The sequence below is a fragment of the Chiloscyllium punctatum genome, chromosome 7 (genome assembly GCF_047496795.1).
Source record: "Chiloscyllium punctatum isolate Juve2018m chromosome 7, sChiPun1.3, whole genome shotgun sequence".
Classification (NCBI taxonomy): Eukaryota; Metazoa; Chordata; class Chondrichthyes; order Orectolobiformes; family Hemiscylliidae; genus Chiloscyllium; species Chiloscyllium punctatum.
Genome location: NC_092745.1, coordinates 133,256,262 through 133,279,389, shown reverse-complemented (window position 1 = coordinate 133,279,389; position 23,128 = coordinate 133,256,262). Strand labels below are relative to the sequence as shown.

At 42.4% G+C, this 23,128-nt stretch overlaps 1 protein-coding gene across 7 annotated transcripts in view; it reads right to left on the bottom strand.

Moving 5' to 3' along the window:
• cryz (crystallin, zeta (quinone reductase)) overlaps positions 1-23,128 on the bottom strand; it is a 60,422-nt gene that overhangs the window by 37,091 nt on the left and 203 nt on the right. Inside the window, exons 2-3 of one of the 7 annotated variants that reach the window (XM_072574878.1) lie at positions 23,014-23,084; positions 5,392-5,517 (exon numbers count right to left, since the gene is read on the bottom strand). In XM_072574878.1, the coding sequence (XP_072430979.1) occupies positions 5,392-5,517; positions 23,014-23,031 (144 nt within the window). In that variant the 5' untranslated portion in view covers positions 23,032-23,084. Of the gene's footprint in view, positions 1-5,391; positions 5,518-8,025; positions 8,206-23,013; positions 23,124-23,128 lie in introns of those variants that run through there. The other 6 variants (XM_072574880.1, XM_072574879.1, XM_072574882.1 and 3 more) reach the window with 6 other exon arrangements.

Sequence of the window (23,128 nt, the reverse complement as noted above, 5' to 3'; positions counted from 1 at the left end):
ATCTTGATTTCAAGGTTATGGCCCCTGCTGTAAAGTTAGTACAGGAGATGTTTGTGGAGTTTGCGAGAAGTGTGGCAGTAAAGTCTCTCAGCGCAATCTGAGTTGTAGGTCAACTTAAGTGGGATCGTGATCCGTAATTCTTTTGGGATATTTCCTGCTTTCTTGATTTCTGCAGAAACTTGATGTCTGTGTCGACATACACGATCTTCTTGGAGATCCTCTCCACTTTGAGCCGGCAGTTAGTGGTGTCAATGGTAACCATGAGGTGGAGGTGCCGGTTTTGGACTGGGGTGTACAACGTTAAAAATTACACAACACCAGGTTAAAGTCTCACGGGTTTATTTGGATGCACTAGCTTTCAGAGTGCTGCTCCTTTATCAGATAGCTGTGGAGCAGGATCATAAGACACAGAATTTTTAGCAAAAGATTACAGTGTCACACACCTGAAATGATATGTTGAACACTCTCTCACACACACTCTCTCTCATACACACATACATCCCCCACACACACATCTGTGCACACATCATCTTGTAGGCTTATACTCCATCACAATCACACACACTTTACCAAGCATGCACACATGCAAACACACACTCTCTCATGCGCATTCACACGCACACTCATGCACACACTCACGCCCACACACACACACACACACACACACACACACACACACACATATCTAAGTCTGTGGGGTGAATTTGCAATTGCAAAATTATATTTGCAGATACATTGTATTTTGCTTAAAAATGCACAATCTGCAGGCAGTCAATCCATATAGCATTTTATAAATTGCTACTTTGGAAATAATGTTACGACATGGCGGTAAACACTTCTGTCAATTAAACCAAACACAGAAAAGCTCACATCGCCTCGTAATCTGTTAAAGTATGAATGACAGAGAACTCCCCAAATTCCACTAAGAAAAAAATATTAACTTTATTCTTTAACTCTAAAAGTGAACATTAAACAACAACTATTGACAACACTAAGCTTCCTTTCTCTTAAAGATTTGTTATTCACCTCCAACTGATCCAATAAAAGCCCCTAGTAAAATTACATCAACTTAATTTTCAAAAACACTTCGCGGCTGTCATCATCAGCTTTCTTCTTCTTTCAGCTGTAGATCTCTCTGGGTTGTCTTTGGTCTTTTGCTGCAAAGATGTTTCATATGAAAAAGGTACCTTTGATAGAGAGCGTTTTGCTGGCAGTTACTCTGACAATGGCAGTTGGTTGAGCTCTCTGGCTAACTCTCAAAATGTCTGCTTCTTTATACCCCAAACATTGGATTGTCTCATTGGTTTGGTGTTGGCAAAATAGTAAAATTTAAATTCAAATGAGTTTTAGTATCCTGGGTCATAATTTAAGTTGATTGGCTAAATTCAAATGGTTATCAACATAGCAACCAAAACTCAGGTATTTGATCCACAGCCAAATGTTACATATTTCCAATTTTCCAATACACTCTGAGACTGCTAGTCAGTCACATGACAGGTACCTGCAAGCTCTCAGTGCAAAATAATTTTCACTCTCTTAAAGGTACACACTTTCAAGTTCATAACAATAGAACCAATCAGACTCAAGATTGGGATACAGACAGATTCTAACCTCACACTTTTAATACACTGTCTGAGCTGAGATGTTATTTTTTTTAATAAAACCTTAAGTTATCTCGAGAATGTGATTTAAAAGAAGTCCTGGGATTTACATATCTGCAACCTGCAACCCATTCTAAAAGATGAAAGACTTAACAGTCATCTAGGTTTGTTCAATATATCATTTCAGCTGTATGACACTGTAATGTTTTGCTATAAATTCTGTGTCTTATGATCCTGCTCCACAGCTACCTGATGAAAGAACAGCACTCCGAAAGTTAGTGCTTCCAAATAAACCTGTTGGACTATAACCTAGTGTTATGTGATTTTGAACTCTATACAGCCACCCAAAGCTAGAATCAAACCCAATTCCCTGACATTTGAGAGGCTGACCACTGAACCATCATGCAACCTTATTAAATGCTTGATAATTCAACAAAAATTATAATTTCAACTCAAAAATCATTGCCTTGTAAAGCAAATAGCTCTACTGCACATCCTAGCATCAGTAATACTCATAGATCAACAAGGTTTTTAATCCCACCAAAGAACAATGGGCATGAAATTGTTGTCAATTCCTCAAATCCTGGGAGGAACAGTGTCATTGTCATTATGTCACCAGACTAGTCATTCCAGAGGCCTAAGCCAATGTTCTCCAGACATGGGGCAGCTGGTGGAATTTCAGTTCAGTCAATAAGAATATAAAGCTAGCCTCAGTGATGAACACTATTTCTGAACAATGCTTTCCAGAGGGTGGTTCCCAGAATGGACACAATGTTCCAGGTGAGGCTCAATTTAATCACTTCAGTACTTCTTTTATACATATTTTCATGGGATGTTGATATTAGTGGCTAGGTCAGCATTTATTGCTCAACCCTAATTGCCCATAGGGGACTTAATAAACAATTCACTGGAGTCTCGGGGCCAGACCGTGTAACTGTGGAGAGGGTCGAGAGTGTAAAGTTCCTAGGAGTGATGATAACCAACAATCTGTCCTGGACCTCCCACATAGATGTGACGGTCTAGAAGACACAACAATGGCACTTCTTCCTCAGGCAGCTTAGGAAATTTGGCATATCCATAAGGACCCTCACCAATGTTTATAGATGCACCACAAAAAGCATTCTATCTAGGTGCATGACGGCCTGGTACAGCAACTGCTCTGTCAGGACCATAAGAAACTATAGAAAGTTGTCTGCTTATCACAGACGATCATGGAAACCAACCTCCTATTCATGGACTCCATTTACACTTCTCTTTGCTGCAGAAAGACTGCCAACATCATCAAAGACCACCTCCCCCCAACCCCACCCCTCGCGTCCCCCCCACCAATGCTCTCCTACAACCTCTTCAATCAGGCATAAGATAAAGAAATTGGAACAAACACACACACACACACACACACACACACACAAACGTTCAAGAACAGCTTCTTCCCTGCTGTTATTAGACTGCTGAATGGACCTCTCTAACTTCAAATAATGTTGATCTTTGTTCACGTGCCCCCTGTGCAGCCATAATTTTGTATGTCTCGCTCTGTCCACGTACCCTATGGTCGGTTAGTCTTTATTTGCTATGATTTGCTTATATTGCTTGCAAACCAAAGCTTTTCACCGTACTTAGGTACATGTGACTATTATAACTCAAGTCATAGAGATGTGCAGCATGGAAACAGACCCTTCGGTCCAACCCATCCATGCCGACCAGATATCCCAACTTAATCTAGTCCCACCTACCAGCACCCGGCCCATATCCCTCCAAACCCTTCCTATTCATATACCCATCCAAATGCCTCTTAAATGTTGCAATTGTACCAGCCTCCACCACTTCCTCTGGCAGCTCATTCCATACCCATACCACCCTCTGTGAGAAAAAAGTTGCCCCACAGGTCTCTTTTATATCTTTCCCCTCTCACCCTAAACCTATACCCTCTAGTTCTGGACTCCCCCACCCCACAGAAAAGACTTTGCCTATTTATCCTATCCATGTCTCTCATAATTTTGGAAACCTCTATAAGGTCACCTCTCAGCCTTCGACGCTCCAGGGAAAACAGCCCCAGCCTATTCAACCTCTCCCTGTAGCTCAAATCCTCCAACCCTGGCAACATCCTTGTCAATCTTTTCTGAACCCTTTCAAGTTTCACAACATCTTTCCGATAGGAAGGAGGCCAGAATTGCATGCAATATTCCAACAGTGGCCTAACCAATGTCCTGTACAGCCACAACATGACCTCCCAACTCCTGTACTCAATACTCTGACCAATAAAGGAAAGCATACCAAACGCCTTCTTCAGTATAACTGTGTGGTTGGTTCTCAGGGAACTGAACATGTTGACACTGTAAACAAGACACTGAGAAGCTTTCGGATCTCCACCACCTCAGCAACTCCCTCTGTGTGCGGTAAAAGCTACTAAAAGCCTGAAGAAAGCCACTTTATTTTTCCTTAAGTTCTTGCTGTAAACAGCTACTTTTAATGAGTAATCCAGAGATCTATTATAAGTGAACTATTCACCTAGCCTCTTGCAAATCAGTAGAAGTGTCCAGAGAAGGAAAGTCCAGAAGCATATCATCTCAGCAAATTCTGCGAACAGAGGCCTTGTTTATGCTCTGTTCATAACATCTGTTTTGTTTCCTGTATTTGTGTCTATGTCTGTGTGTAAGGCAAGTTTATAAGGGGATTAATGTTAGTTTTCTGACTTCAGCTCATAATTGCTTACCTGTAGCTGGAGTTTAATTACCAGTAATAAATATGATGTGGAGGTGCCAGTGTGGACTGGGGTAGACAAAGTTAAAAATCACTCAACGACTAGGTTTGTTCAATATATCATTTTAATTGCATGACACTGTGTTCTTTTACTATACATTCTCTGTCTTATGATCCTGTCCCACTAGTTACCTGACAAAAGAGCAGCGCTCATAAAGCTAGTGCTTCCAAATAAATCTGTTGGACTATAACCTAGTGTTGTGTGATTTTTAACTTAGTAATAAATAGTAATTCTTATTAAGTACAGAAACCTGGTCCAAAGTTTTTGTCAACTTAAGAAATAAACTGGGGAATCTTGCATACTTTAAAAGATCTTTAATGTTTGTGAAGACTTCATGAATAGTGGGGCCTGAATTCCAGAATACTACCCCAGAGAAGCATGACACCTCAAAAGTTTGCCTCTCTTCCCATTAAATACATCAATGCTGTCAATTCAATGACTTCCTGATATACAGAGTTGCACATTCTCACTATATTTTAAATGAAGAAGTTTATTTTATGTTCCTTTTGGATTTCTTGGTGACTACCAAATATTGGTGGCCTCCTTCTAACCTAACCAACTCCATCAGTAATTTCTAAATCTTCTAACGTGGTACAAGAAGTTTCCCCTTTTGTAAACCAAAGGGCTCCAGTCTGTATTGTCCTTTGATTAAAATCTATCCATTCTGGTATCCTCTTTAGGAAACACTTTTGCACCTTCTCCAGAGCCTCTGTGTCATTTCCATAACATGAAGAGCAGAAATTAACATAGTACCCGAAGACAATCTAACTAAGCTTCTTTCTACAGGCTTGAATCACTTAAAGATTCGAGTTACCATTGACCAATCTTAATTTGTTCAGAAACCTTTCAACTAAAAAAAACAAGGACAAGATGTATTTTTGTTTTTCTCTTTGCAAACCTAAATCTAACAGAACCAATGAATTTCATCTGAATTTAAGCCTCAGTACAGGAGGTGAAACTAGCCTTGTTCTACAGAACTGTAAAATCTCTCTCTGTCATTATGGTACTCAGTAGAAAGATGCACCTTACCTGATTTTCGCCTGGGTTAGGTATGGGAATATCCATTTCCAACTTGAGCTCTGATGGTCCACCAAATTTATAGACCCGCACAGTACGCATGAATGAGGCAGCTGATGTTCTAGAAGTCATGATAATCTAAGATTTAATTAGTTATTGCATTAAACTTCTGTAAAATTCTGTAAACCTCTTCAAACTTCCGTAAACACCTGCAACAATTCACATATAATTTAACTTACTTATTTTAATTCATTAGCTAGGAATCTCACCTTGGGTTTAAAAAGTTGTAGGTTCAAGTCCCAGCCAAAAGCTTTTAATCTAGGCTGACATTACCAATGCAGTGTGATACTAAGTGTTTTGCTGTACTGTCAGAACTCCTGTCTTTTGAATGAGATGTTAAACAAAAGCCCTGTCTATCCACTTAAATAGACAGAAAAGATTCCACAACCTTATTGAGAAGAGTGAGGGTATCCAGGTCAATATTCACCCTTCAATGGCCATCATGACAACATATTATTTGATCTATGTCTCATCACACCTTTTGTGAGTCTGCTATGATTCTTTCTCTGACAGAAATTGACATCCCTGTTTCTAAAAACACTTCTTGACTATAAAACAACTCGAGGTCATGAAAAGTGCGATGGAAAAGCTGGTATGCTTCACCAGCACCTTCCAAACCTACAATGACTAACATCTAGGAGGACTGCAGCAGATACAGTGAAACATAACTGCTTCCAAGTTCCCCTCCAAGCCGCACACCATCCTGACCTGGAAATATATCACTGTTCCTTCAGTGTTGTTAGGCCAAAATTCTGGAATTCCATCCCTAACAGTATTGTGGGTCTATATACGCACATTGACTGCAGAAATTCAAGAATACAGCTCACCACCACCTTCTCAAAGGCAACTAGGATCGGGCAAAAAGTGCTCACCCAGCCAGTGATGCTCACATCCCATGAATGAATTTAAAAAGTGCCTCTCTAAACCACATATTCAAAACTGTTTGAATAATCCAACTTTCTGTGCAGCAGAGAACATCTGTGATGAATCTTGAGAAAGAGATAGTCATTACTCAAACTCAATCCCAACTGATACAATGATGAAATGTTATCAACCATCAATGTGTAAGAGATTGATAACTTGATGTCAGTTTCTTGACTTTGAACATTATCATAAATGAGATAACCGGTTAACATAAAATCATAGTGAAAGATCAGCATTCCAACAATGCAGGTTGAAACATAAAGCCTGATTCATTTCAATCGGTCAGTCAGTTGGAGGGTTCAAGGAAAACTACTGTCTGAATGTCCCTCTGAAGTAAGGACTTGCACACCACAGTGGGGCATCTAAGACACACCGAGTGATGCTGAACACAGAGTTGACCACCTCGGCACAAACCATCGTATTTATGGGACAGAAAGCTACCTACACTGCTCTACTGAAGTTATGATCCCAGGTGGTTTTTATGAGACAAATCACTTCCCAGACTGAAATCTGGCTTGATAATCAAAATATGCCTTAATATTGATTTTAAAGAGGTCGGCTTTCACTGAAACACAGGCAAGCAAAGGTACAGATTTGGCTTTAACAATAAAGCAGCAGCAAAAAAAACAAAAAAATGAATAAACCAAATTATTTACATGTAACACATATAAAGATTGTGAAACATGTAGTAAATTACAATCCCATTGATTCCACAGCATTCCTTTACAGTACTCAAACACTCCAGAGAGAGCATCCTCTTCTCTCCTACACATCAGGGTTAACTCAGCTAATGCTTCAATTGCTGTCCTGAGAAACTGATGACTTTTCTCTTGAGTCTTTGAATAATGGAATGTAGAAATTCCCAGATTCAAATAACCCCATTACGGTTTTAATCAAACATTTCTGGTCTGGAACTGTAAAACTAAACTCCTTGCACTCAGGCAATCTATACCTTAATAGTGGTAAAAACAATGACTGCAGATGCTGGAAACCAGATTCTGGATTAGTGGTGCTGGAAGAGCACAGCAGTTCAGGCAGCATCCAAGGAGCTTCGAAATCGACGTTTCGGGCAAAAGCCCTTTATTCCTGATGAAGGGCTTTTGCCCGAAACATCAATTTCGAAGCTCCTTGGATGCTGCCTGAACTGCTGTGCTCTTCCAGCACCACTAATCCAGAATATGCCTTAATAGTTCCAAGCTACTTCCCTTCTTTTGGTGCAAACACCTCTATACGTCCAACTTCCACCAAGACATCTGCAAAGCTACTGTACTGAAATGCAAAAGCTTCTCTTCCAACCCATGCATTTTTCTCCTCAGCAAAAGAAACAAAATCAATCACTGACAATCTCTTTCAACAAAAACAAATTTTCAATAACTTTCAAGAACGCTCTCTCTCAAATTGTTTCTTTTCTTAAAAAAAGAAATCATCATGGTTTCAGAAAAACCGACAAGTTAATCATTAAACCCATCAGAAACACAGAACGAAACCCACATGCCATGAGGTGAAATCAAAAATCAAAACAAATGATATACGCACATAACGTGTAGGTTTGCTCGCTACGAGCTGAAAACAAACCTTGCAGCTCAGCGAGCAAACCTACATCCAGCACATAACATCTCAGGACTGCTTTGAACAGTAAAAACATCATTCTCCAACACTTACTTGTTAAGAGTTTGTTCAGATTAAGATTAAAGTTACATTTTTTGTATATTTTCCCTCAAGTAGCAGACAGGAGACGTTTTATCTATTTCTTTTCTTCATCAAATTTACTAGAGTCTAAAGGGCAGCAAACAGGACCTGATCACTGTAGGGATCTACAATAAATGACCTATATAAGGGCGGATGGAACCAGTGTTGGCTGGGAGCATTCCCAATTCAAGCCAAAAAAAATCACGGCTTCAGGTCCTAAGGTCCACAACACATAAGCCAGGCTAGCACACTGAGTGCAGTATGGAGGGAGCACTACATTAATGATTAATATGAAGTGAGCACTGCACTGTCAGAGGAGCAATTCACTGTCATAGAGACAAAACCAAGAGGCACTGCATTATGGAGAGGCGAAACCAAGGGGTGCTGCATGATGGAGAGGCAAAACCAAGGGGCGCAACGCTACAGAGATGCAAAACCAAGGTGCACTGCACTGTAGAGAGGCAAAACCAAGGAGTGCTACACTGTCAGTGAGACACTACCAAAGGAGCACTGAACTGTGGAGAGACAGCACTGCACTTTCAGAGAAAGTACCAAAGAGGTGCTGCACTGTCAGACAGACTGTACCAAAGAAGTGCTGCACTGTGGAGAGACAGCATCAAAGGAGCATTGCACTGTGCACAGACAGTACCAAAGAGGTGCTGCACTGTCAGAGAGAATGCTGGCGGCCTTTCCTTGACAGCGGGCCTTGTAGATGGATTCTATAGATGGGAGGTTGGATTTTGTGACTGTCTGGGCCGAGTTCACCACTCTCTGTAACCGTCTCCGATCTTGAATGGTATAGTTACCATACCAGGTAGTGATACATCCAGACAAAATGCTTTCGATGACGCACCTATAAATGTTGGCAAAGATATTAGGCATTATGCCAAACTTTCTCAACTGCCTGAGGAAGAAGAGACATTGTTGGGCCTTTGTAACCAGTGCATCCACATGAAGAGTCCAAGAAAGCTTGCTGTTGATGACCACTCCTAGAAGCTTGACACTCTCCACTCGTTCCACCTCTGTGCTGTTAATGTGTAGGGGGGGCATGAGTAACACCCCACCAAAACTCAATAACGAGTTCCTTGGTTTTGATGGCATTGAGAGCGAGGTTGTTCTCAGTGCACCATTTTTCTAAGTCTTTCACCTCCCGTTCGTAATCTGTTTCGTTGCCACCTGAGATTCAACCGACTATGGTGGTGTCATTAAATGGCATTAGTCTGGTATTTGGTGACACAGTCATGGGTATACAGTGAGTACAGTATGGGGCTGAGTACACACTCCTGGATGGCTCCAGTGTTGAGTGTTAATGAGGATAAAATATTGTCCCCAATCTTCACTGATTGTGGCTCGTGGGTCAGGAAACTGAGGATCCAGTTGCAGAGAGTGGGGCTTAGTCCGAGATCACTAAGTTTAGTAATCAGTCTCGAGGGGAATAATAGTGTTGAAGGCTGAGCTGTAGTTAATGAGTACAATTCTTACATAGCTGTTCTTGGTGTCAAGATGTTCTAGGGAGGAGTGAAGGGCAAGTGATATGGCATCTGATGTGGATCCAATGGTCCAATAGGCAAATTGGAATGGGTTAAGAATGGTGGGAAGTCTGGAGGTGATTAATGCCATGATCAGCCTTTCAAAGCACTTCATGACCACTGAAGTTAGGGCCACTGGGCGACAGTCATTCAGACATGCTGCATGAGCCTTCTTAGGCACAGGGATGATGTTGGCCCTCTTGAAACAGGCAGGGAGAGTGGCCTGCTGCAGGGAGAGATTGGAGATGTCCGAGAAGACCTCTGCCAGTTGATCTGCACATGCTCTGAGTGCACAGCCTGGTACTCCGTCTGGTCCCATGCTTTCCTTGGATTCACACAAAGGAAAACTGATCTGACCTCTGATGCTGTGACTGTTGGGATAGGTTCATCAGAACATGTCGGAATAGGTGTTACCTCTCCGGTGAAATTCTGCTCGAAGTGAGCATAGAAGGCGTTGAGACGATCTGGGAGGGATGTGTCATCTCTGCTATTTTGCGCTATCTCTTTTTTGAACCTGTGATGTCATTCAGTCCTTGCCATAATTGCTGGGTGTGAATCTGGGTCTCTAGTTTGGATCAGTATTGGCCCTTGGCTGTCTTAATGGCTCTGTGAAGGTCATGCTTAGACTCCTTATATTTGAGTGGGTCTCTTGATTTAAAGCCTCATGCCTGGTTTTTAGCAGTTTCTGTATGTCCTGGTTCATCCAGGGTTTCCTGTTGGGGAACACCCGGTTTGACTCCCTCAGTATGCAATCCTCCACACACTTGCTGATCGAGTCTGTGACAGTGGTGGCGTACTCGTCCAAAGTACCTACGGCCTGTTTGGACATGGCCCAATCAGCCGATTCCAGACAGCACCGGAGTTGATTCTCTGCCTCCTCCGACCAGCACTGGACCTGTATCCGCAAAGGGGTCTCCTGCTTGAGCTTTTGTATGTAAGTGGGGAGAAGAAACACGGCATCGTGGTCGGAGTTCCCGAAATGAGGGCGGGGGATGGAGTGATAGTGATGAATTTAGCCCGGACAATCACAAAGGCCAACATCCCACCTATAGAATCCATCTTCCAGTCCTGCTGTCAAGGAAAGACTGTCAGCATTCCCAAAGATCCATCCCACCCTGGCAATGCTTTTCTACAACCTCTACCATCTGGAAGAAGGTACAGAAGCCTGAACACACACGCCAGCCGGTTTCGAAACAGTTTCTACCCTACTGTTGTTAGAATACTGAATGGACTCACAAACTCTGAGCATTCGCCTGTACCTGTGTTTTTGTTTTTGCTGTTTATCTATTATTTGCTTATCTATGCTATTTAACTATGTGTTCTGTCTGTATTGATCGCAAGACAAAGCTTTTTACTATGCCTCGGTACACGTCAATAAATTACGTTCAATGCAATTAAAGGGTGCGCTGCACTGTCAGAATGACAGTACCAAAGGAGCACTGCACTGTCAGAGAGACAGTACCAAAGGAGTACTGCACTGTGAGACAGACAGTACCAAAGGAGTACTGTACTGTCAGAGACAGTACCAAAGGAGTACTGCACTGTGAGACAGACAGTACCAAAGGAGTACTGTACTGAGAGCGAACCAGTACAACAGGAATGCTGCACTGTCAGAGAGACAGTATGAAAGGAGCACTGCACTATCAGAGAGACAGTACTGAAGGAGTACTCCACTATCAGAGAGATTATACCAAAGGAGCGCTGCACTGTTAAAGAGACAGTACTGAAGGAGAACTGCACTGTTAGAGACACAATACCAAAGAAGCGCGGCACTGCCAGAGAGCGAATAGCAAAGAGGTGCTGCACTGTCAGAGAGACAGTACCAAAGGAGCACTGCACCGTCTGAGGGTCAGTACTGAGGGAGTGCCGCACTGTCAGAGGTCAGTCCTGAGGGAATGCCGCACTATCAGCGGGTCACAACTGATAGAATGCTGGACTGCCTGAAGGAAAGTACTAAGGTACTACATGAATGCAATTGTTCTTTTGCCATTCTAGTTTGGGCATTGGATTCACATTATTTTGATTTGATTGAAACACTACAACTGTGCCATACTTTACATATTTGAGTTTTTGTTATAAATAATTTTAAAATACTGCACATCTACTTTGAGACTTTAATCATACTGAGAATGGATTTTAATGGCATTTCTCTCTCACTTCTGGTTGCTTCATACATTCAGCATGATTAACTCTTTAGCAGAAATAAACAGCACTTGCCAAACAGCTCAGTGATCAAGACCAAGCAAGGAAATTTACTAGAGGAGGGTAGATGTGGTGGTGCAAATTTTCACAGACAGTGGTTATGATGGTTGGGGTGGGGGAGGGGGAAGGCAGTAGAATAGTTTTTTGCCACATGGTGAGATTAGATTAGATTAGATTCCCTACAGTGTGGAAATAGGCCCTTCGACCCAACAAGTCCACACCGACCCTCCGAAGAGTAACCCACCCAGACCCCTCACTTGACCTGCACATCTTTGGACTGTGGGAGGAAATCCACGCAGGCAAAAGGAGGATGTGCAAACTCCACACAGACAGTCACCCAAGACTGGAATCGAACCTGGGGTTGTGAGACAGCAATGCTAACCACTGAGCCACCCCTTCTTTAGCATTTTCTTACCTTGAATGGTACTTTCTCAATCATTCCTATTCTATTTTCATTAAAAACAGATATGCAGTCAACGCATTAAATTTTACAAAAGTTATCCTTTCCCGCACAAACTGTTGCCTTCATGGTTCAAGGGTAACAAAATTACTTATTTATGCAGCCCAGTCTGACTCTATAATTTCAGTTGTGATTTGAACTTAATTAATTTAATTTACATTGAATGTTAGTTAGAAACAAATTTGGTTGTTTTTCCATGTGTACATCAATTGATACACCATTCTGTATGATACATACAATTCCCACCATAAGATAGTCCCAACTAACGATTCACATAAATGTGAAATATTACAAAATATTGTTTTATTGTGATCTTTTAGATTTGGTTAAACTTACTATGCCTTTGACTATAATGAAGGCAGCTGACCATCATCTTCTCCAAGGATCGTAGGGAAGGATAATAAATGCTCATCTAACCAGCAAAACCTACATCTCCTGAATGAATTTAAAATGTCTCATCTCAGAAGAAAATAACTTGTTACGATACATTTCATGCTAGTGATGAAAAAATGCCTGGATTCCTTACTGTCGCACTTACTTTCACCTTGTGGAGCTGTTCCATAGTGTACTCTTACACATTGTTTGGTCCACCATTCAGAAGCATTTGGAAAGTGTAGTGCTATATGCTTCATGCTCAGTTCCAGAGTGAGATTTCAGCCAGGAAGGTAGTTCCAATCATGACGCAAATCCCTCTAAACAGGCACCATATTTTAAGTTTTTTAAGCTAATATGATGATCCTAAAGATGACTGAGATTCAGAACATCTTGGAACGAACAAAGGCAAGGTCATTTTGAATTTGATCAATTTCTGGGCTAGGTCCTGGTCCCCAAGGGGTGCTTGCAGTTGCAGGTAATTAATACCAGACTTGTCTGCAATAGAACATAAAACATAGAAAAGTACAGCATCGAACAGGCCCTTTGACCCACGATGTTGCACCGAGGATTAATCTTAATTGAAAATATAATAACTTAACCTACTCACCCCTGAACTCTCTGCTATCCATGTGCATGTCCAGCACTGGCTTAAATGTCCCTAATGACTCTGCCTACACCACCATCACTGGCAACTCATTCCATGCATTGACAACTCTCTGCGTAACGAACCTAACTCTGACATCTCCTCTATTCCTTCCTTCTTACACCTTAAAACTATGACTCGTCGTGCCAGTCAATCCTGCCCTGGGGAAAAATCTCTGGCTATTTACTCTATCCATGCCTCTCATTACCTTGTATACCTCAATCAGGTCTCCTCTCTTCCTCCTTCTCTCCAGAGAGAAAAGTCCGAGCTTAGTCAACCTGTTTGTAAGACAAGCCTTCCAGTCCAGGAAGCACCCTGGTAAACTTTCTTTGCACCCTCTCCAAAGCCTCCGTATCTTTTCTATAATAGGGCAACCAGAACTGGACACAATATTCCAAGTGTGGTCTCACCAGGGACTTGTAGAGCTGCAGCAAAACCTCGCAGCTCTTAAACTCGATCCCCCTGTTAATGAAAGCCAAAACACCATATGCTTTCTTCACAACCCTATCCACTTGGGTGGCAACTTTGAGGGATGTATGTACTTGAACACCAAGATCCCGCTGTTCCTCCACACTGCCAAGAATCCTGTCTTTAGTCCTATATTCAGCATTCAAGTTCGACCTTCCAAAATGCAGAACTTCTCATTTATCCAGGTGGAACTCCATCTGCCATTTCTCAGCCCAGCTCTGCATCCTGTCTATGTGGTGCTGCAGCTTGCAATAGCCCTCGATACTATCAACGGCACCTCCAACCTTTGTGTTGTCTACAAATTTACGAGCCCACCCCTCATTTATAAAAAACTACAAAGAGCAGAGGCCCAAGAACCCCACTCAACACTGACCTCCAGGCAGAATACTTTCCATCTACAACTACTCTCTGCCTTCTGTCAGCCAACCAATTCTGAATCCAGATATTCAAATCTCCCTGTATCCCATACTTCCTGACTTTATAAATGAGCCTACCATGGGGAACCTTATCAAATGGCCAAGACTGTATTCCAGAACTCATGAGACACACAATTACTGGCAGGGTGAAATCAGAGACAGCAGTCAAGCACTTCTTCAAAGATGCTTTCCAGGTAGTCCCTGTGAACAACAAGTTCAAAATGGCTGACAACAAAAACTCTGCAAACAGACTTTTAAAGTTGTTTGGGAGGTATCACCAGTGTCAATCCCCTCAATCTCTCCTTTATCCAGTCCAGTCACAAACCTGCTACCATTACTCAGAACATACTCATAAAACCATTGCTCCTGATTAATAAATACAAATCTTTATATTTCTCTTTACTTGCAGGGCAAGAGTTATAGCTGGGGGAAAGGCAATTTATGATGCAGTTAGGCAAGATTTAGGATGCATAAGATGGGAAAGTAAACTGCAGGGGATGGGCACAATTGAAATGTGGAGCTTGTTCAAGGAACAGCTACTGCATGTTCTTGATAAGTATGTACCTGTCAGGCAGGGAGGGAGTGGTCGAGCGAGGGAACTGTGGTTTAGTAAAGAAGTTGAAGCTCTTGTCAGGAGGAAGAAGGCAGCTTATGTAAAGATGACACATGAAGGCTCAATTAGGGTGCTTGAGTGTAACAAGTTAGCCAGCAAGGTCCTGAAGACAGAGCTAAGAAGAGCCAGGAGGGGACATAAGAAGTCTTTGGCAGGTAATATCAAGGAAAACCCTAAGGGTTTCTACAGCTATGTCAGGAATAAAAGAATGACTAGAGTAAGATTAGGCCCCTGTCAGGACTGCAGTGGGAAGTTGTGCATGGAGCCTGAAGAGATGCCAGAGGCGCTAAATGAATATTTTTCGTTAGTATTCACACAGAAAAAAGACCATGTTGTCGAGGAAAATACTGAGATACAGGCTATAAGATGAGACAGGATTGAGGTTCATAAGGAGGAGGTGTTAGCAATTCTGGAAAATGTGAAAATAGATTAAGCCTCTGGGCTGGATCAGATTTATCCTAGGATTCTCTGGGAAGCCAGGGAGGAGATTGTAGAGCCTTTGATTTTGATCTTTATGTCATCACTGTCTACAGGAATAGTGCTAGAAGATTGGAGGATAGCAAATGTTGTCCCCTTGTTCAAGAAGGGGAGTAGAGATAACCATGGTAATAATAGACCATACTTCGGTTGTGGGTAAAGTATTGGAAAGGATTATAAGAGATAGGATTTATAATCATCTAGAGAGGAATAAGTTGATTAGGGATAGTCAACACAGTTTTGTGAAGAGTAGGTAGTGCCTCACAAACCTTAATGAGTTATTTGAGAAGGTGACCAAACAGGTGGATGAGGGTAAAGCAGTTGATGTGGTGTATATGGATTTCAGTAAGGCATTTGATAAAGTTCCCCACAATAGGCTAAGGCACAAAATATGGAAGCATGGGATTGAGGGTGATTTAGCAGTTTGGATCATAAATTAGCTAGCTGAAAGAAGACAGAGGGAAGTGTTCATCCTGGAATCCAGTTACTAGTGGTGTACCACAAGGATCTGTTTTGTGGCCACTGCTGTTGTCATTTTTCTCAATGACCTAGATGAGGGCATAGAAAGATGGGTTACTAAATATGACGATCACACTAAAGTCGGTGGAGTGTGGACAGTGCGGAAGGATGTTGCAGGTTACAGAGGGCCATAGATAAGCTGCAGAGCTGGGCTGAGAGATGGCAAATGGAGTTCAATATGGAAAAGTGTGGGGTGATTCATTTTGGAAGGAGTAACAGGAATACGGAGGACTGGGCTAATGGTAAGATTCTCGGTAATGTGAATGAGTAGAGAGATCTCAGTGTCCATGTGCAAAGATCACTGAGAGTTGCTACTCAAGTTGGTAGGGTTGTTAAGAAGGTGTACAGTGTGTTAGCTTTTATTGATAGAGGGATTGCATTTCGGAGCCATGAGGTCATGTTGCAGCTGTACAAAACTCTGGTGCAGCCACATTTGGGGTATTGCATACAGTTCTGGTCACTGCATTATAGGAAGGATGTGGAAGCATTGGAAAGTGTACAGAGGAGATTGACCAGGATGTTGCCTGGTATGGACGGAAGGTCTAATGAGATGATATACAAGATGATCAGTGGATTAGATACATTGGACAGCGAGAGCCTTTTTTCCTTGGATGGTTTTGGCTAGCACAAGGGGACATAGCTTTAAATTGAGGGGTGATAAAGGACAGATGTCAGAGGTAGATTCTTTACTCAGAGAGTAGTAAGGGCGTGGAATGCCCTGCCTGCAACAGTAGTAGACTCGCCAACTTTAAGGACATTTAAATAGTCATTGAGTAAATATATGGATGATAATAGAATAGTGTAGATTAGATAGGCTTCAGATCGGTTTCACTGGTCGGCACAACATCAAGGGCCAAAGGGCCCATACTGCACTGTATTGTTCTATGTTCTATGGGTTGTAGACCAAAACTGGAAAAGAATACTGCTGTAAGCCCAGGACTACAAAATGAGTTGTTGCATTTTTAAAGGCAAGTTGCGGATCTCATTATGAGTTTTGCTTACACTGTTACTTTGTTCAAGCAATGTTAGAAGATATCCATGGTGAATGAGTGCACAGCAAGCTTTGCCCAGAGACAGACTATTGATTGGTCTGCGCAATCTGGAGTTGTGGAGGCCAGTAGTCGTCATCATAGAGTCATACAAAACGAGACAAACCCTTCGGTAGAACTGGTCCATGCTGAACATAATCCCAAACTAAACTACTGATAGCCATGCTAGCCCATTACCGCGACACAGACTGACACCACACTTCGCCCTGAGGGCAACAAGCCTGACTTGGAATGTGTAGGGTGTGGGACATGGTAACAATTCATTGGCTCCTGGGCAGCTCAACAGAGAATGTGTGCATAATACAGGATCCTCCAGAATGAAACAGAGAAAGATTTTCTCCACTGTCCTCTGTAGTGAATTAACAAAACCTGGAATAGATTGCCATTCCTGATGAAGGGCTTTTGCCCGAAACGTCGATTTTCCTGTTCCTCGGATGCTGCCTGACCTGCTGTGCTTTTCAGCACCACTCTAATCTAAACTCTGGTTTCCAGCTTCTGCAGTCCTCACTTTTGCCTAAAACCTGGAATAACTCATTATTCTCTTTCACTGTCTGCTACAAGGTATTGCCTCTATTGAGTGACTGAAAGATTGAACAATTTGTGTGCCGACTGTTCAGTTTCTGCAGTAAAGAGTAGACAGAACTGACGTCAGAATTTGAAGTTAAAGTCTTGTTACCTGTGGACTGGTGCTTTAGAACTGTGTTTCTCCAGTACTTTTTTGCTCCATCCATAATATCCAAGTTTATTTGTTTGTCTGTACTTATATGTTGGAGTATAAGAAGAGACTTTCAGCCAGTGCAGTTATAGGTTGACAACTTGTAGTACTGTTTAACTCTGGTTAAGACTGATTTCTTTGTAATAAATAGTAGTTTCTTGTTAAGGGCAGAAATCTGGTCAGTGTTTCCTTTTGGTCTGAGTCCATCTGAGACAGCAAAATTGGGAACTTTGAGTGAGATTTAAGTATCAGCATACTTTTCCAAATGAATCATGACACGTTCGCTTCATGCAGTCTAACCCTGTATCTTCCAGCTCCTTCTCTTCGTAGTGACAACACCCACATGTGGCCCAACAACAAGAGGATTCCCATACTGCTGTTCTGGGGCAGGTGACCAACTGATTTGGATTTTCTAAGGGTGGATCAGCTCCTTGGGGAAATAATATTAAGCAATTCTTTGGCAAGGTGACTATAAATGGTCATGACCAAGATAGCAGGCATTAGGGCCAACCAAAGTTGAACTCAGAGATCAGGAGGAAAACATAGTGCATATCATGAACGCAGTCAATCATCACAAAGGCTGAACAGTCTCTCTCATTCCAAGGCAATTGTTCACCCTGCTTCTCGACCTGCCCTGTCTTTCATTCTTGCACCTAGGCTGCATTCTCAACTGGATTCCTTCTCTAGCTAGAGCCATTGATTCTTTATACATTTGGGTCAGGTTCTGTGCTGATGGAAATAGGACTGGTTCAGTTGATTCCACACAAATCAATCACCCTCCGCTACTCCTAGCACTAACCATTCTGTGAAACACTAAGCTTATGTTAAAATTGATTGACAACAGGGTTGCAGCTGCCTGGTGAGGTGGTAGAAGCAGATGCATTAGCAACATTTAAGAGGCATCTGGACATACACACGAACAAGCAGAGAATACAGGGAAAAGAAGCAAGTCCAGGCAGATGGGATTAGTTTGGAATGGCATCACGGTTGGCACAAACATGATGTGCTGAAGGGCATGTTCCTGTGCTATACTGTACTTTATTCTAAAGTATTTTGCAAAAGAAGCAAAGGCGATGTGAGAATTTATGGTTTCACACAAGTGGGAAGAATGTGGAATGCACCGGCTGGAAATGTAGGGATGACAGGTTCAATTGAGGCATTCAAGAGGGAATTGGATGATTACTTGGATAGAAATAGCGTGCATGGAATCGGGGGAAAGGCAGTGGATTGTCACTGAGTTCAGACAGCTAGTGCAGACAGGATGGGCTGAATGCCCATAGTATTCAAGACAAAGTCGATGAACCTATTATTCAAATCAGTATAAAGGGATATGATTTAGTAGCCATTACAGAAATGTAGTTGCAGGGTGGTGATGACTGGGAATTAAATATCCAAGGGTATCAGGTAATTAGGAAGGATAGGCATGGAATTGCACTCTTAATTAAGGATGAGATTAGAGCAATAGGGAGAGATGATATAGCATTTAAAGAGCAAAATGTTGAATCCATTTGAAATAAAATAACCTAAAACCAGGGTGTTAGGCTTAAACAAGAGAGATGATAGTGGGATGAGAAAGGAGTTGGCTAAATTATACTGGGAACACAAGTTATATGGTGGAACAGTTGAGGACTTTCAAAGAGATTTTTCACAATGCTCAAGGAAAGTATATTCTGATCAAAAACAAGGAGAGCCAGCCTTGGATAACCAAGGAAGACATAAAATTAAAAGCTTAGGCTTACAAAGTATCCAAGAGTATTGCGAAACAGGAAGATTGGGAAAACTTTAAAAAGCAACAAGAAACCACGAAGCAAGCAATAAAGAAAGGAAATATAGATTATGAATGCAAACTAGCACAGAATATAAAACCAGGTAGGAAAGGTTTTAATGAATATACAAAACGGAAAAGGGTTGCAGAATGAGAAAGGAGAATTAAAATTGGGTAATGAGGAAACGACCAAGGCCTTGAGTAACTATTTCGTGTCAATCTACACGGTGGAAGATGTACCTAACATGCCAAAGAATGATGGTAAAGATACAATGGGAGGTGAGGATTTCAATTCAATTGTTATCACTGAAGGGGTTGTGTTGAGCAAACTTGAGGATCCAAAGATAGATAAGTCCCCTGGTCCTGATGGAATGCATCCCAGGGTCATGAAAGAAATGGTGGAGGCTATAGTAGATGCGTTAGTTAATTTACTAAAATTCACTGGACTCTGGGCAGTTCCCAACAGACCAGCAAAGGTCATGCTGCTGTTTAAAATAAGTTAGTTAGCTTAACATCTGTGGTCGGGAAAATGCTGGAGGCTATCATTAAAGAAGAATTAGTGAGACATCTGGATGGAAAGTGTTCCATCAGGCAGACACAGCATGGATTCAGGAAGGGTTGGGTTTGACAATCTTACTGGAGTTCTTTGAGGATGTAACAAGCGCAGTGGATGGAGGGGAACAGATGGATGTTGTATACTTAATTTTTCAGAAGGCATACGATAAGGCGCCACATAAAAGACTCATCCATAAGACAAGAATGCATGGGGTTGTGGGGAATATACCTGCATGGATGGAGGACTGGTTAATTGATAGAAAGCAGATGGTTGGGATAAATAGGTGTTTCTCTGGTTGGAGATCAGTGGTGAGCGGGGTGCTGCAGGAGTCGGTGTTGGGCCCGCAAATATTCATGATATATGTAAATGATTTGGATGAGGAGACCTAGTGTAACATATCCAAGTTTGCTGATGACACTAAATTGAGTGGAAAGGCAAACTGTGCAGAAGATTGCTTGAACTATAACCTGGTGTTGTGTGATTTTTAACTTTGTACACCCCAGTCCAACACTGGCTTCTCCAAATCATGTGCAGAGGATGTGGAGGTTCTGCAGAGAGATTTAGATAGGTTAAATGAGTGGGCAAGGGTCTGACAGATGGAGTACAATGTTGGTAAATGTGAGATTATCCACTTTGGAAGTAAAAATAGTAGATCAGAGTATTATTTCAATGGTGAAAGATTGCAGCATGTATTGTGCAGAGCAACTTAGGAGTGTAAAAATTGATTTGCAGGTGCAACAGGTAATCAATAAGGCAAACGGAATATTGGCTTTCATTGGGTGGCATGGTGGCTAGCATTGCTACCTCACAGCGCCAGGGACCCGGGTTCAATTCCAGCCTTGGGCAACTGTCTGTGTGGAGTTTGCACATTCTCCCCATGTCTGCGTAGGTTTCCTTCAGGTGCTCTGGTTTCCTCCCACAACCCAAAAACATGCAGGTCAGGTGAATTGGCCATGCTAAATTGCTCATAGTGTAGGTTATTGATCGGAGAATGGGTTACTCTTTGGAAGGTCACTTGTTGGGGCCAAAGGTGCTGTTTCTCCACTGCAGGGAATCTAATTCTAATACTAATTGCTAGAGAGATGGAATTTGAGAGCAGAGAGGTTCTGCTGCAATTGTCCAAGGTGCTAGTAAGGCTGCACCTGGAGTATTGTGCGCAGTTCTAGCCTCCTTACTTGAGGAAGGATATACTGGCTTTGGAGGCGGTGCAGAGGAGGTTCACCACGTTGATTCTGGAGATAAGGAGATTACCCTATGAGGAGAGGTTGAGCTTCCTGGGAGTGTACTCGCTAGAAATCAGAAGAATGAGAGGGTACCTTATAAAGACATATAAAATTATGAAAGGGATAGATAAGATAAAGACAGGCAAGTTGTTTCTGCTGGTGGGTGAAACGAGAACTCGGGGACATGGCCCAAAGATTCGGGGGAGTAAATTTAGGACAGAGATGAGAAGGAACTGCTTTTCCCAGACAGGAGTCAATCTATGGAATTCTCTATCCAGGGATGCAGTAGAGGCAGCTGAGACGATAGATCAGACATATATTAATGGATAGCAGAGCAGGCTTGACAGGTCAAATGGCCTGAACTGCTTCTATTACTATGAAACGCCATCAGGTAGCTAGTGGAGTAGGATCATAGGACACAGAATTTATAGCAAAAGATCTTAGTGTCATACATTGATGAAATATATTGAACAAACCTAGATTGCTTTTAGAGAAAGTGAGGACTGCAGATGCTGCAGATCAGAGTCCAGAGTGTGGTGCTGGAAAAGCACAGCAGGTTCAAGCAGCATCCCAGCAGCAGGAGAATTAAGCCCTTCTTATGCCCGAAACGTCAATTCTTCTTCTCCTAGATGCTGCCTGACTTGCTGTGCTTTTCCAGCACCACAATCTCAACTAGATTGCTGTTAAGTCTTTCATCTTCTAGAATGGGCTGCAAGTTTTGGTTCATTGATATGTAAAACCCAGAACTTCTTTCAAGTCACATTCCCGAGATAACTCAAGGTTTCACAGAAAAGGGTGACATCTCAGCTCAGACAATGCATTAAAGGTGTGAGTGTGTACATCTCCACATTATGAAAGTACGAGCAGCGCTCCAAAAGTTTGTAACTCCAAATAAACCTGTTGGACTATAACTCGTGTTGTGTGATTTCACACAATGAAACTACGAACACAATAACTCACTATCCCCCTCACCGCCCCCTCTGGGGCTTTTCCCTGCAATCTGTCTCCCTCCGCTCCCTCATCCTCCTGCCCCTGGAAACACTGCCTCCTTGTTTCACGATTTGGAGACGCTGGTGTTGGACTGGGGTGTACAAAGTTAAAAATCACACAATACCAAGTCATAGTCCAACAGGTTTAATTGGAAGCACTAGCTTTCGGAGCGACGCTCCTTCATCAGGTGGCTGTGGCGTACACAATTGCAAGACACAGAATTTATCGCAAAAGTACCTGAAATTATACAATGAAAAATACCATGATTGTTTGTTAAGTCTCTCATCTGTTAGAATTGCCATGTAAGTTTCACTTCTTTCAAATGTAAATCACAAAACTTTCTTTAAAAGTTACAGTTCAGGTAAGGGCGGCACGGTGGCACAGTGGTTAGCACTGCTGCCTCACAGCGCCAGACACCCGGGTTCAATTCCTGCCTCAGGCGACTGTCTGTGTGGGTTTCCTCCGGGTGCTCCGGTTTCCTCCCACAGTCCCAAAGATGTGCAGGTCAGGTGAATTGGCCATGCTAAATTGCCCGTAGTGTTAGGTAAGGGGTAGATGTAGATGTAGGGGTATGGGTGGGTTACGCTTCGGCGGGGCGGTGTGGACTTGTTGGGCCGAAGGGCCTGTTTCCACACTGTAAGTAATCTAATCTAAAACTTTAACAATTGGTGTCAGCCCATATAATGTGTTGAAGGTGTTGGTCCCCTATGTTCTGCTGTCTCTGCCATAATGTTTAGACTGAATTGTGTTCTGCACAACCCCCTGCTGAAGGAGCAGTGCTCCGAAAGTTAGTGCTTCCAAAAAAACCTGTTGGGCTTTATCCTTATTTCACTGTTTCGAATGGGAGCAGGCCAACCCCAGCGGGGGGGAATCATTCTGTATTTATTTCATCTTTAAAAGGGAGTCTGAGACGTCGTGTCGCTAAACGAGCAACTTGCTTCAAATCTGAGAGGTTTCTTACGGTTTTCGAGAAGTTCATTTGCTTGGTGACGGTGAGAGCAGCACCGCTAACCGATCCCGCCAAATTACAGCCTGCCCCGAGGGCCACATGAACATTCCGATCCCGCCAAATTACA